General features: G+C 32.4%; 1 protein-coding gene across 1 annotated transcript; it reads left to right on the forward strand.

Moving 5' to 3' along the window:
• Positions 1-8,360: 8,360 nt before the first annotated feature.
• Positions 8,361-12,353, forward strand: LOC131063357 (B-box zinc finger protein 24). Its single transcript, XM_057997143.2, has 3 exons — positions 8,361-9,032; positions 10,515-10,838; positions 11,618-12,353. Exons 1-3 carry the CDS (start codon positions 8,850-8,852, stop codon positions 11,948-11,950), a joined length of 840 nt encoding a protein of 279 aa, XP_057853126.1. The 5' UTR covers positions 8,361-8,849; the 3' UTR covers positions 11,951-12,353.
• Positions 12,354-16,230: the final 3,877 nt, after the last annotated feature.

The raw sequence follows: 16,230 nt of genomic DNA on the forward strand, positions 1-16,230 counted from the left end.
GTAGGGAGAGAGAGAGAGAGAGAGAGAGAGAGAGATGAGGTAGAGAGAGAGAGATGAGGTAGAGAGAGAACGAGAAGGAGAAAAAGGTGAGATACTTGGCAAAGAGAGAAGTGTGAGGGGGAGAGAGATGAGATAGAACTCAAGGAGGATAATTAGGGCTCAAAATAGATAGAGACGGTGATGGGGGAAGGAAGACGAGAGAGAGAGGAAAAGAAGAGAGACATGGATGTATAAATATATGTATATATAACTATAGATATGCATATATACATACATAAACACATATTATATATGTATGTCTATACATATGTGTAATAAATGCTAGGTTTACAAACATACATTATTATGTCTTCATAACTTGTACGGGTTTTGTGAAACACAAAATAATGGTTTTAGTTCTACATAACCCATACGGGTTATGCGGAACTGTGAATAGTACTTTTTGTTTTTCAAAACCCGTGCAGGTTTATGGAGAAATGTGAATAGTAATTTTTGTTTTTCAAAACCTGTGCGGGTTTTGGCTTGGTAAGAGGGTTGGAAAACGACCCTAAGACTTGCAAACCCATTTCCCCCCCCATTTTTGTCCCTTTACATGTTTTTTCATCTTCCAACATGATTTATTGACTTCGTCGTCATCAAGCTCACAAATGATCAAGTGGGTATCTCTAAAATTACCACCATAATCTCACACGTCTTCTTAGTTTTCTGACCATATAATTTTTTTCTATTTTTGGACAACATTAGCATAGTAAACTTTAATTTTCTTTACCAGTGTCTTGACAGTCCTCACAGACATATGTCTACCATTTTTTTAATAACTTTTGATATATTTGACCAAATTCAAAATAAATTTCATATTATTCTTCTACACTAGATTCTATACACTTTTAAAAAAACAAGTTTGCATTTTCGATTATTTTGATGCAAGTTATGCCCAGCGCACGAATAGGTACTAAATTTTCAGGATGCGCTCACTTCAAAAAATAATTAAAAAAAATACTCAATGGAAAATTACAAAAAAATACAAAACTTCTAGCTCTCACTCTTACCTATCATCCAGCCAAAGGGTTTTGCAAAATACTAAATCTAACTATATATTTTGTATAGCGCACGAAAACAACTATGTTGTGTTTTTTTGAAAAAATCAGGAACAATTTTTCATGCGCGAGAGGTTTGACCCTCTTAATCTTATCCAATTTTTAAAAACTTTAGTAGTCTAGAAACTAGATTCATAGCACTACAATTCTTATTCTATTCTCAACTCCTAGTTTTTAGTGCATGACCTTCAAATATCTCTTTGAAGTTCAGGTTTACCTGTTTTCAGAAAAAAGAAAAAAAAAAGAAAAAAAATAAAAATAAATAAATAAATAAATTTTAAAAAATAAAAAGTGGCCACTTATACCCTCTTTTGTTCACCATCTTGGTGCACTTACCCTTTAGAAGTGTCCCATATTTGGAGGGTTAGTTAGTTGTTTAGTCCTATCTTACTAAGTCATCATCTTCATTTGTATACAATAGACATGTTATTGTGCTTCATTGTTCACTTGTGCAAGGTTGTCAATTCATGTTTCCATATCTTGGTTAATTCCAGAAAAATCAATGTATCCATACTATTTCCAACTTATTTTTGTGTTCACCTTGATGAGAATATCCCAAAGCAATAATAAATTAACAAGTATCATAATCCTTTTTTCTTTATTTTTTCAAGCATTTGCTAGTATTCCACCCATATTCATACTTTCTTATATTTTCTCTTTACTTCAATTTGAGCTCACCTTCCTTTACATTATCTCCATCTCATATTGATTTATGTCACTCCAATTTTTTATTCATCATAAATCTCAAATGCACAAGAAAATATAACTTCTTGTCCTACTAACAAAACCATTACAATTTTTTCCTACCAACTCTTTTGTAGATTTCTCTAGTGGCATAGCTATTATACCTCTTAGTGATACAAGTGCTACTTAGCCAATAGGACTCTTACATGGACTTTTGAGTCCAAAAAATTCTCAAGCCTAACAATAATGTGTCACCATTAAATATTTTTTAGGTTGTCAAAAACTAGTGACATGCTTTACCTCTCCACATCATTGAGATGATAAATTGATAATATTTTGAACTCATCAATCTTTATTCATAATTGAAAATCCGTTAGTTGTGTGGAATGAATTTAATAAATATTAAAAAGGTAATATATATCGTATATTTTTCAAAATGATTTGTCTCTCCACATCATTTAAGATGGTAAATTAGTAATACTATGCACTCCTAAGTGTTTATTCACCATACAAATCCACCACTTGCATAGCATAAGACTTTAATATAGATATTACAAAGACATTAGATATATAAAGTGCTATTAAAACAATCCATGGTAGTAAGATATTTTGCAAATGAAGGCTTTAGTCACCTTAGTAAAGATATTAATCAGTTGAAATTTCACAGAGATGATAACTGTTAGTTCAATTCTATTTCTTGAGAGCAATTGTCTAATTTATCGATTGTACCCAAGCTCCATTGTAAATATTTTCAACCGTAAGATCTTGCATGGTCATGGTAGTCTATGTGTTTCTCATTTCTTCCATGACTATAGATAAGAAATAAAGATAATAAATTTCTCTATGACTCCATGTCTTCGAGCTTCCTTTTGGTATTTTCTATAATCTTACAGCGAACCAAATTTATGGCTTCACATTAGTGATTTTATCCATAATCATGAGCTTGCACTTGCACTTATTCCTTAGTTGTCTAACATATGTTCTCTACCACTTCTCAACCATAGTTATGCTTTATAATGTTTTCTTTCTTTTTCTTTTGTGGATTTGTAATTATTTATTAAACATACATGACATAGATATCTTAATTTATGTGGCAAACATGCAATAACAAACTCAAGTTTAGGTGATGTGGCATGCTCTTCACTTGAAATAATCCTCCAACACAAATCATAGCCAAGATTGTTTTTGGTATGCACAAAGCATGGCAATAAATAGTTCTTGTATGCTCACCATTGGCTTGCTTGGCTTGCATTTTAACATTCTCATTTGTACATGGGGTCAAAAGTTCTATTCTTGCTGAGGTCTTTTGTGCCACTTTTGCCCACTAAGAAATTTCATTTTGGACCACCACTTCCTTTGTTGCCTAATTCTTTATTCCTCTTTGTCATTGGTTGATCACTTTCTTTACTTTATTTTAGAAGCAACAATTTTTGGAGGTTGTGAGCATTTTTTCATTGATTGTGTTCCTTCACATCATAAAATTTCATAGTATTCTCATTCTAAAGATCCAATTTCTTCCATTAAATTGGGCACACCAATTTAGCAATATGGTTTCATTGTAACTAAAAATGAGTGGTGGAACATGCATTATGCTCAAAGAAGTCATTTTCAACAAACAAATACAATTCAAGATCATCTTTGTTTACTCTTAATATTTTGAAAATATTTTTTTATCTTTTATTTAAGGACTAATATGGGATTTAGATGGTATGCTTTTTGACTAGCTTTATTGTCGTTTATGAATGCAATTTGATTCATTTATTTCATACTAATATGGAATTCAGATGGCATACTTGTTGACCATCTTTATTGTCATTGTTTATGAATGCAATTTGATTCATTTATTTCATAAGATAACTATCACTAGATCATCACATTTTGTGGACATCAAAAGTATCCAAATGTAACACAATATATTAATCTATTTCAATTTTATCTATCATACACAAGTGGGTATCCATAGTTTGTATTATTTATATGTGAGAATCCAAAGAATTATTTAGGAGGATATTTGTGATTGCAAGAATTAAGATTTTTTTAGTTTAGATTTTTCCCTCCCCTTTTATTGTTACGTTCTTGAATTGTGTGGTTTCAATATTTTAAAATAAAAATAATAAACATTTTTCTTTGTTGGCAGATTTCTCCCTTTTGAATATGATGAAAGAAATTACAATTTAAGTCATTGAATGAATGAATGAAGTGATTTTAATAATGTACACAAGACCAAGCGGTTTAAGGGACTAGGAGCTCCCAAAACAACACTAATTCAGGTTTTTCTCCATGTCAGCGATCCTTTTATGCATCTTGACAAAGAAATTCATAGTTTTGTGAAGTCTTTCTTCCTCAAATAACTTACTCAGATTGTCCACCTTTAGATTGTTTTCAAACTGCTTACCTATATCCTTGTGCGCCACACATTCCGCGATGAAGTGTCACTTAGTTTCAATCATTCCTTTACCGCAAAAGATACAAGTCCTTTCTTCCTCAATCGAGCCATTAATATTCTAGCCTTACCCTTGATTTCGGTTCTTAAATAAGCCTTTTTGTCATGTGTCCACATGGGATTAAATTCTTCAACACATGTGTCTTCTTCCGACCATTCTGCTTTGTCCATATGGTAGTCCTAAATTTTTCCAGCACCCAAACTTTAATCTCCTCATTAGAATTAGGACAATCTTGCCAAAGAATGTCCCATTTGTTCTCACGGAAGCTTCAGCTATAATCCATTTTGTTAAGTTACTTAAAAAAAGGTTGAAAATATGGATGAACATTGATGATCGAAAATGATAACTATGGAAGAGTTAAAACATAGGAAGAAGACGTGGAGATAACAAAATGACAGATGAGAGGAATTTCTAGAAACTTATTGATATTTGAACATTTTAGAAACTATGATTACTATGGAAAAGTTAAAACATAGATGAACATCGATGACCGAAAATGATTACAATGAAAGAATTAAAACGTTAGAAAAAGACTCCGAAAAAACAAAATGACTTCCAGAAACTAGCAGAAATTTGAACATTTTAGAAACTTGTACCCTACTCCAGCTGATCAACATTTAATAGATGAAAAGAACAGTGAATGCACAGTTGTACATCCCACCAAATCTCCATTACATCATCTAAATCCCCCTTCACACTGCACAATGTATTTTTGTGGAATATATTATAAACCAGAATCGAGAGGCCCACACAAACCAAGATCTAATATGAAATGTGCTCATTACTATTAAGGGAAAACATGTCCACATTCATACAGCTAAATGCTATCCATGTACAAACAATTGTAGGAAGAAGCATTACCACAAATAAAATAGTGTTGACTGATTGCAATCTACTTTTTATTTGTGCTTAAATCTGTCCCATACAGACAAAACGAGACGTAATGCAGATGTATGACTGAAGTGGTCCAACACTCGAGAGTTGAATGCTCAGTGCTGTCAAACTCTGTGGGCACAGTACACAGTAACATAAAATAAAGCAAAGAAAATGACATGGTACCAGATTCATACTGTCCACAACCTACAGAAAATGGCATCAATTCCCAGGTTTTGAAAATTTACAAAAGCTCACTACTGTCTCTCATAACTCTGCAACTTCTGTAACTCTGGTAAGAGTTGCAGAAGTTATTATCACTGTTTTTACACCTACCTTTGAACCTGAATGGATTGAGGAGAGGAAATTTCTAGAATTCTTGATAATAACAGTTTGAAATGTTTTTGCATGTGATTGGTTGTATTGTTTTTTTTTTTTTATTATATAATTGAATTTAAAAATATGATAAATCTAATGGATTGCCTAAGAATTTGTTGTTATTCTGGATTTGAGTTAGTAGATGAGATTTTTATATTTGTGAAATAGTATAATTTGGATACCCATGTATGAAATTTTAATAGTGTATTAATTTTTATCATTAACGTTTCAATCATATTTTGTAGTTTATTATTAAAATGAAAAAAGTAAGAGAAGATAATGAAAACAATTAATTGAATAGAAAATAGTATTTAAATTATTTTAAGGTAAATATTTTTATACTATAAAAGACAATTAAACATAGTGTCTTAGAATTTTAATAGTGTATTAGATTTTCTTGCTTCCTGAAAAATAGACGACTAAACATAATCTACAACATAATATTATATCGATAAGTATTTGATAACCATTTTAAATAGATATTTATGGTAATTAAATCCATTCATAATTATGCTCAACTCACATAAATATTAAAGAAACTAACAATAAATCTTATGCACAACTGTACTTAAAAAGATCACCCAATTAGATCACTAGTGTACAACATAATACTATATAAATTAATATTTGATAAACCAATTTAAATAGATATTTTTGGTAATTAAATCCATTTATAATGACCCTTAGCTCACAAAAAAAGATTAAAGAGACTGGAAAATTAAATTTATATCTACTGCACAACTCTATTTAAATATAGAAAGCATGGGCACTAAAAATAATAAATAACTGTCCTCTTTTTTATTAAATTATCTCAACTTTCAACTTTTGATATTTGAGAATTGTCCTTTCATATTTGGTTGGCACTAAAAATAACGAGTGCCACATAGTGGCGAGTACTTGCCTCTTGATTTGTAGTTCAAATAGTAATTGTTTTTATAGTTATTGAATTTTTTTATTAATTATATAACTAATATAGTGTTGGACTATGATAAATTACAAATTTTTTGGTAGATAACGTCCTTGCTATGCAAGGATCAAATATTTGGTTGTTCAATGTCATTTTGTTAGGGAGTAGGTATATATTAGTGATTATTTTACAAATCGTAGAAGTTCTATAGCGTTTATATGGTGCAAGCATCCAATAGTTTTACTATTAGATGCATGAGTTGTATTTTTTATGTCTATTATAAACTCTATCATAGTACACACAAAGTTTGGGCCACTTTAGATCATTGTTGTGTGACATGAGGGCTTCTCTTAGTGAAACATTAATGTGGCTATAATTATAAAATATTTGGTGAATAGCACATTAACAATTATATTTGAATTGTGCTATGTGGAGGTTGTACACTATGGTGTATAGATGGAGACTTTATGATCTTTGGTGTCCAAATGCCGAGAAAAGGATCTACTAATCTATTTTGGATTTTATTATCATAGATAGTACACATATAAATATAAGAGGTTATAATAGTTATAACACTTAAGATATTTGAAGGGAAAAGTGTTTACAAAGATAATACTAGTATGAAGATACTAATCAAAAGGACGTATAGATAGGTTGGGATGAAGGAGAAATTAAATGTTTTAATGAGGCAATGTTGTGGGTTGTTTAGAAAGATTGTTTAATATCATATTAAATTTGATAAATTATTATGTTTAAATTAAATAAGAAATACAAATTAAAAATAATTATTTATTTTTATGTAATTAAATAATGAAAAGCTATAGATAAAAAAATATTAATGCTATTAAATTTGTTTTAAAATATTAATTTTTTTAAAAATAAATTGTTAGAAAAGTCCATAATATTTATTCTTCTTCTATTGGTTTACTTTCATATTAAATTTAATAAATTATTATGTTTAAATTAAATAAAAGATTAAATTAATATGGATATTTATCTTTTTTGCCAAAAAAATATTATTGAAATTTAGTTTATTTTCATTATAAATTAAATAACATTTTAAATATAATACATATTTTAAAAATATATATATTTTTTAATCTTGTTCATAGATTAACTTAAAAGAACTACCTATTACAACAAATAATGAAGTTAAATGGGTTGTTCCAAGAAACCCGCCTATAAGAGGCAAAATGATATTAACCAATCGTTTGGAACAAAAATAATTTTTGTAAATTATAATGTTAACAAATGTGCATCTATATTATAAAATAAATTAAAAAAATTTAAAGAAAGAAAAATAATTGTTTTACCCCAACTTTCAATTTTTTATATTTGAGAATTGTCCTTTCATATTTAGTTTCCACTAGGGGAAGAGCACCAATAGATAACATAGTTCCAATAATCGTCACCTTATTGTCATGTTGTCAAAATCGGATGTACCGTTTAAGATTTGTGGGTGTGGGAGCTATGACGGCTATTGATGCTCTTCCCCTACTCTACTTAAATATCAAAAAGACACCCACACTAAAAATAAAAAAATAATTGTCCTCATTTTTTATTAAATTATCTCAACTTCCAAACTTTTGATATTTAAGAGTCGTCCTTCCATAGAATACATTGTGAGATCATGTAACATGATATTGTAACAATTAATACTTGATAACTATTTAAATACACATTTTTATAATTAAATCCATTCATAATGATACTTAACTCAAAAAAAAAATGAAAAGTTATAAAATAAATATAAATCTTTTCTACAAATCTACTTAATTATCCAAAACACCAAACACTAAAAATAATATATAATTATTATTTTTTAATTAAATTCCCTCAACTCTGGTATTTAGGAGTTATCCATCCAAAGAAGACGAGCACAAATCAATGACTGGACACAAAGGCAAATCCTCAATCTCATAAAGATATGATTTTATTTTTTTTAACCTTACCCATATAGGCTATTCATCACATATTCAAGAGGTGAACCGTGACATGAACAGTCAGTTTGACAACATTACTGGCCGTCAAAACATAATAAATAATTGTCCCCTAAACCTTTGACCTTAAACTCTGACATTTGAAAAAACCGAAACATTAGGTAAATTTACCGACCTTACCAACTGCAAATCACAGACGAAAACGAAAAGGTCGATCCATGGAGATAAGGTTACATTGCTTGCTAATCACATGTTCACCCATTAACTTCAGCTTTACTACTAACAACATTTGTGGCTCTCATTCATTCTGACAAATTATACCTTTTTTCTATTTAGCCTACACTTTCTGAAGTATCTATTTTCCACAAGGTTTTTCTCAGTTCTATGGCTATCTCTGATTTAGCAGCAGAGCAATGTAGATAGATTGTGGTGCTACAAATTAAGGTTTTAAGGGCGTTTCAGGGCTTGGGATTTGTACCCATTTCTTCAAAAAAAATTCTCTCTTTGTCTGTCTGTTTTTCTCACCATGAGGATTCAGTGCGATGTGTGTGAGCAGAAGCCCGCTGCGGTCATATGCTGCGCAGATGAAGCGGCTTTGTGTGTTGATTGCGATGTCAAGGTGCACCAGGCTAACAAACTTGCTAGCAAGCACAAGCGCCTGCCGCTCATGGCCTCCAATTCTAAGCTTTCTCGCTGTGACATATGTCAGGTAAGGTCTCCAACACTAGAACTTGGAGGGAATTAAATGAATTGAATTGGGGTTTCTCAAGAAGTTCAGGATTTGTTGCAGTTGAATTTTTCTTGCCAGTATGATGATGGAAAAGTACTGTGTAGTGGGTATACTAAAGGCTGTGAGATTAAGTTCAGCAAAAATTGTGTTAGAAAGAATCTATTAGATTGATAGAGCGGGTCAGTTAAAGGGAAATGCAATTTGTAGGGGGTTTGGTTTGTTTTTGGAGGGCGGTCCTGTTATTAAATTGATTAGGATTTTAATGTAGGCACAATTTTTTTACAGTTAAGGTATCAAATATGATGAGTTTCTCATCAAGTTTCTGGATCTGATGAGTTTCTCAACAATGTTTTTGGATTTGGCTCTGAGTTTTCAACAATGTTTCTGGATTTGGCTCTGAGTTTTCATGGATTCTCTGTTGATGTATTATAAAGTTCGGAAAAATTTCAAATCAAATCTAAAAACAGTGTCTCATGCTAAAATTTAATTTTGCACATACATTTGTGATGAATACAGAGTTAAAGGGTTAAGATGTGGACTAAATTCTTTCATTATCTTTCCTCTCATAATTTCTTTTGAAATGATCTGGTCTTTTAAAAGTCATCGAACTAGTTTTCAACAGGGGTACAGGCATCTTTGTGTTCCATGTAGGTTCTACCCCTCACCCAACTTTTTCTAGAGTGCTCATTCAAGTTGTATGGTTGTTTCTTTCTGGTTCTTGCAGGCTTTCACTACTTTTCTAATCAATGTTTGCATTTTGGGGATTTTAATACTTTGTTTACATTTTTTGTATCTATTTTGGCTATTTTAATACTTGTCATTCCATTCAATTCTTGTCTTACTGTAATCCTGTCTTACTGTTTTTGGTATGTTTATCTGTTGTTCCTGTCTTTCTTTTCTTAAATGGCAAAGTCTTACCTCCATATAAAAAATGCCCTTCTATTCTTACTGCCTTAACCTACATAATGTTTCTTCTCAATCTGTCGCACTCTTGAAGTCCATAACAGATACAGATACATCTAAAATGTGTCATCTGAATCTTCTGTAACAGCAAGTTTTACATTTTACAGTACCCAAAAGTTATAAGCATCAAAGCTTTGCATTTAGCTTTTGCCCTTCAAGCCAATGGATTCAAACCCTTGCTTGCAAGCGCCAGAACCTACCAGCTTCCACAGGGCCTATCCATTTATTGGGATTTACTTTGTTGATTACACACTATGATCCTTACATGTTGCTGTGGCTTTCAAATTCAAAATAATTAGTTTAGATCCATACAGTGTAAAGCTATTTGAATAATATATCCATTCATCTGAGGTGTTTCTTCAATGAGAGGCTTTATGATTTTGCTTCTCCAGAAGACTTTTTTTGGGAAGGGGGGTTCATTCACCTTTTTTTAAGAATAATCTAATTCGTTCAAATTTTTTATATGTAGTTTTTGATTCCGTCTGAAATATTGTGCAGGATAAGACAGCTTTTGTATTTTGTTTGGAAGATCGAGCAATGCTATGTCGGGACTGTGACGAGTCCGTCCACTCGCCGGACACTTTAGCGGCGAAACACCAGCGGTTTCTCGCTACCGGAATTAGGGTTGCTCTGAGCGCTGATATTTCCTCCCATTGCGAGAATGAAGGATCTACGGCTCCGATTGCATCAAATTCTGCTGTTCCTGCCACGGTGTCAACCATGCCATCGCTCAAGAAATCGGGAGGTGCAGTTCATCAGAATTACGTGGAACCTTGCTGGAGTGTGGACGATCTCTTACCGCTCTCAGATTTCGATGCCAAGGTGATGTTCTTTTTAGGGTTTCTTTTGGCATTTCAAGATAATTTTTCAAATTTATTAAAAAAAAAAGATTTTTATAATATTTTTTACAATAGTGGATAATATCGCCATTTGTTGGAAGAAGTACAAATATGCCAATATAAATCAGAAATTTATCTGTATTTTAGGGTAAGGTCCTATGGAAGAATTTCAGATCTATTTTTATGGATCAGGAGGTCCATGGATCAACTATATTTTTTTACGTTACATGATTATTTTGAATCTTTTTTTGAAAAATAGCACAGCCCTTAAACAAGCCCTTATTTGTTTAGGACTACATATTTCAGGGGTGCAATTGGGATGGGGCTAGAAATTGTCCCACCAGCTTAAGAATTTTTTCTGCCACTTGTCGGCTACCTACTATTTTAAATTCCTGTCAGACAAAAAATAGAATGAAAATGGTATTTATTTATTAATTTTTTTGTTTGCAGCATCTTTTATGAGATCACCAGCTTACCTAAATTTTGGAGCTTAAACTTTTAAGCTGATCTGCACTATTAAATCATGAGACTACCAACTTTAAAATATTTCTAAAAAATCTCAACAATACTCATTGAAATTTTTTAAAGAAGCCCCTTCATAAGACCTTACCCAAGTCCATAAGCTTTAAAGTTAATTCATATTATCTAAATACTTTAAAAAAATGATTTAAACATTTTGGAGTCTGTGTAAACACCCAAATTATTTTTACCGAATGCTATGCATCTTAAACATGATTTCTACTAATTTTTTTTCTTGTACAGGGAGACCAGGGCAACCTAGGAGATTTTGATTGGAACATTGCTGATATGACATTCCTCGGGGAAGAAGAACAGGATAGCCTTGCACAAGTTCCACAGCTGTCGAGTGGATCCTATCCCAGTACCATGAATGTAATGAGTGGAAGACCAGCAGGAAAGTCCAATGCTTCATCAAACAAAGGGAAATCTAAGGCCACTCAAATCTCCCAAGTTCCTGATTATGATGAAGCTTGTTTCGTAGTTCCAGATATTGGAATGCTGGAAACAGGATGCCTCAATGCCCTGCCTTCAAAGCGCATGAGGCGTTCTTCCTTCCAGATGTATCAGTATGAATAGGTTTGCATCCCTGCATGTAACTTCAGTTTGGTCCTTTGGCATAGGCTTATATGCACAAGCAAAACGACCCAACTGACTGCGATTGGTATTTCTGGGTACTAAATTTTGTAAGTAAATAAATGTATGAGTAGATGGCATGCTCCAGGGCAATACTAATTGATGTGCTTGTACATTAAAAACGTTAGATAGAGTTAAAAGATGTTTGCATTTCTATTTCAAGAGAACCCACGAAGAAAAGTCTCAGGAATATAATGTATCATTGGTCACTGTGAAATCATTTGCTACATTCACAACGACAGTGGCTTGCTTTAGCTCTATGGCAGGATAAATATATTTTGGGTTATTGTGAGGGTATGTAATTAAAGTTCAAGTATTATATAATATGACTTGTGTGTTGTCGGCCTGTGGTTTTAAGTTAATGATGGAAATAGTCAGTTGCATGCAATGACTTTGGGTTTAAGTAGAATGAGGTCTTTACTTAAAAAGATGAAATATCTATAGTTCATAATATCATTACATAAGTTTGGTATTATATTTGAATTTGATTTGTGATTTTATTTTTATCAATCACGAGTTTAACAATATTTCTAATTTGATCTATTTATCTATTTACTAAATGATGAAATCATACATCTAAAATTAAATCTATTATTATAAATTTTTGTGCAGCTATGAATTTAAAATTAAATGCCCTTTTCTTTGATTTTGGATCGAAGCACCAAACTACAAACATTAAGACAAGTCACAGCTGACAAAACAGCAGCAGCACACAGTGGGGTGATTGACTGTTGACAGGCTACAGCAGCAGAGCACCCAGCAGAAAAAACAGTTATACAAATATCAGCTTCAACAGAATGACAACAAAAAAACTGGATGATAAAGCTCATCATACAGACAGAAACCAAAAGCTGAAACCCCAGATTCGTAATTCATTCGTCACAAACCAGTCTCTATCTTATTAATACCTGCCTTGTTATTATCGTATTCAAAATCCTGTACTTTTCAATTATTTGATATTTCTCGCCAAATAAATCAATGATCTGTTAAATTTGTCAACCGACGTGAAATATTTAATGCTGTATTGTCAAAACAAATATTTATTGGTTAAACTATTTTCCCGCTTATTCTCGCCATCAGGAAGGAGGAATTACATTTCTTTGTCAGTCTATGCAATTGCATCGTAAGCTCCAGTTTCAACTGAATTCAATGTTGCCTGGACCGTACTAGCAGTATAACGGAAGAACTTCATCCTTGGTAAATTGCTCTTTAATTCTTAACCTGTGAATTTTGTTCTGTTGCATACTTATCAAATTATACTGCTACTTTTTTACTGTCTTTCACAAAATATTTGTCAATTTAGGAATATATTATCTTAAAGCATATGAATTTACGGAGTATTAGTTACAAATATTGCATTTTATATTACATCTGTTCATAATGCAACACAATGCTGTACAGAATTCCATGAAATGTTTACAGCTCCTGTAAAGGTATTTAAAGTAGATTTACCTGCAAATTGAGTTTGAAAACTCCTCCTGTAAAGGTTTTTTAAGTAGATTTGCCTGCAAATTGAGTTTGAAAACTCCGAAATAACAATATAGATAAGATTGAAATAACATTTATGCCGATATTTATGTTACTGAAGGGAGAATATTCATACCATACAGTCGGTGAATCAGAGAATGATCGCCACCAGTATGTCCAAGAGCGTTTTTAAGCCTGCCCTCATTATCATTTGGATAAGATTTCTGCTGTTTGCTTAAAGCACATCATTGACATCTCTTTCTAGAGACATCTATCCCATTTGCATTACTGTCTTTGAAAACCCCAAAGTTGAAAATGAGTTTCACCGTTGTGAAAGGATAGATTTAATGGTGAAGAGAACAAACAATACACGATCCTCAAAATGTTATATCAGCAATTCTTTCTAATTGTGTTGAACTAATAATCTTTATTTGTGTGCCATATAATATCTTATGTTTTCAATTTTTTGTGTACCATATAATCCTTTATATCTTATGCAATTGGGTAAAAGTACAAGTGAATTTAAGTATTTTAGCACAAAATATAAGGTTTGTTATTGTGTAAGTAAAAATATTTAAATATTTGAAAAAAAAGATATTGGGTAAATCATTCCATGTTGGTATATTTGTTCTATAGTAGAAAAATTGTTAATTAAAAAAGTAACGCACTTTTTAATAATTATTTGATAAATATGTTTTATATTAGATAAATTGTTTTTGATATTAACAAGGAGCAAAACAAAGGTGTTGACCTTTTATAAACACAGGTCGAACAAACCATTAACAACAGGTGTGAAGACTATTGTTAACAATACAAAGGCTAAACAATCCATTTATAGCACACTAGCAAAAAGTTAAGATTCCAACTCAAAACTTGACTCGGAAGAGTTTGGTGGGGCAAGAATTATATTTTTGCCTACAATAAACAATAGTCCAAGCAACATTGCTATTAGGAACATCATTACAAATGCGATTAAAGGGAAAACCTTTTTAGAGTGTTTATCGCCACAACAGTGAGAGGCAAAACCTCATCTTGGGGGGAGTCATCGTTGGCATGTGAAAAGTCATCAAAATCAAAAGCATCGACAACCAAATGATCAACATTTGCATATTTCCACCAAGTAGTAATACCTTTACGATGCGAAAGAGAACAATCCATAGCTAAGTGACCAATTGAGAAACATCTATGACAATGAATGGGGAGGCCCTCATAATCTAGTGATGTCCATGACCTACCCAACCATAAGAACCACATCCCTGCAAAGAAGCATAGAGATGTTAATGTCAATTAGGATGTAAGCAAAAGTAGAATGACCCATGGAGGATGTGGTATCGTCCACCTTCAAGAAGCATCCAATAGAATTGCCAATGGCCTCATAACAAGGATGTTTCCAAAAATGAAGAGGAAGATTGGAAAGACAAACCCACACTCAACGCACATTGAGTGGTTCAGTAAGAGAGTTAAAAGAAGTTGTCCAAGGTTTGACAGATAAAGTTAACTCCCCAATCCCATAACTTGCTCATCACCAAGTTATGATCCTCAAAGGAAGCAAAAGAAGCAATAAAAAACCTTTAGCACAAAGGTAAGCTCTGTTGGACATTGTTGATACTAGGACATGTTGTCATTGATGTCAACATATTCCTGTGATTTATCGCTCCGATGGTTGCAGGTTGGTTTATTGAGATCATGGTTTGGTGTATGGAGTATTTCTAGTATCATTACATCTTTTTGTATTGGTTTGGTGATCCAGAAAGCTTAATTGATCATATCATATGATCCGGTTTGCAGTTTAGTTTTTATGATCAGTGCTTTACAGAGTTCAGTATTTCCTCCGGTATATTCTAGTGTGATTAGATCTTGAGTTGAGTTTTCAGGAGATTGTTTGGGATGGTCTTGTATATCTTCATTGCAGATGGTTCGTGATTTGGTGCTCCACAAGTTATCTTTCTTTGTGACAGTTGTTACTGTTTGAGTGTTCTTGAGTTTCAGATGTTGATCGATGAAGATTTGATAAGTGGTGTTGGTACACCTGCTGCTGATTATTCTAATGTGCTCGTTGATTGTGTCATATTTGTTTTGGTGGTCCACATTGATCATTTTGCGTGGTATTGGTGATTTTGTTGATCTGATGATGTTCTTTGTGTTATGCGGTATTCCTGGTTAAAGCTAAGGGAGCATTGCTAAGTGCCCTGACTGATTCAGAGATGACAAATGTAATGGTACTTCAAACTGCACATGAGATTTGGGAGAAGCTTGAGACCTTGTATGAAGGAGATAAACAAGTAAAAGTTGCTAAATTGCAGAGTTTGAAAGGGAAGTATGAGATGTCGAGGATGGGAGAAGATGAAAACATAAATCCTTTATGGCTAAGGTGAATGAACTTGTCCTAGGTATCATATGTGCTGGTGGAACCCTTGAAGAAGATGAAATTGTTGCTAAGGTGCTAAGATCATTGCCCCCTGCTTACAAACATAAGGTAGCTGCTATTGATGAGATCCAGAGTGTGACTACTGTAACAAGATATATGTTGGTTAAAAAGATTGTTGCATTTGAACTGAGCGAGTTTGGTGAATGACATGGAAAGTCCGAAACAACATTTAGAGCATCTATATCTGAAAAGAAGAAATATGATCTTGATGAATGCAAAATATCTAGATATGAAAGAGAGAGAAGAGAGATGGAAGAACAAGAAAGAGAATTAGAGGAGCTTGAAATGTTTACAGCTGTTCATAATGCAACACAATGCTGTACAGAAT

This window comes from Cryptomeria japonica, chromosome 5 (assembly GCF_030272615.1).
Source record: "Cryptomeria japonica chromosome 5, Sugi_1.0, whole genome shotgun sequence".
Classification (NCBI taxonomy): domain Eukaryota; kingdom Viridiplantae; phylum Streptophyta; class Pinopsida; order Cupressales; family Cupressaceae; genus Cryptomeria; species Cryptomeria japonica.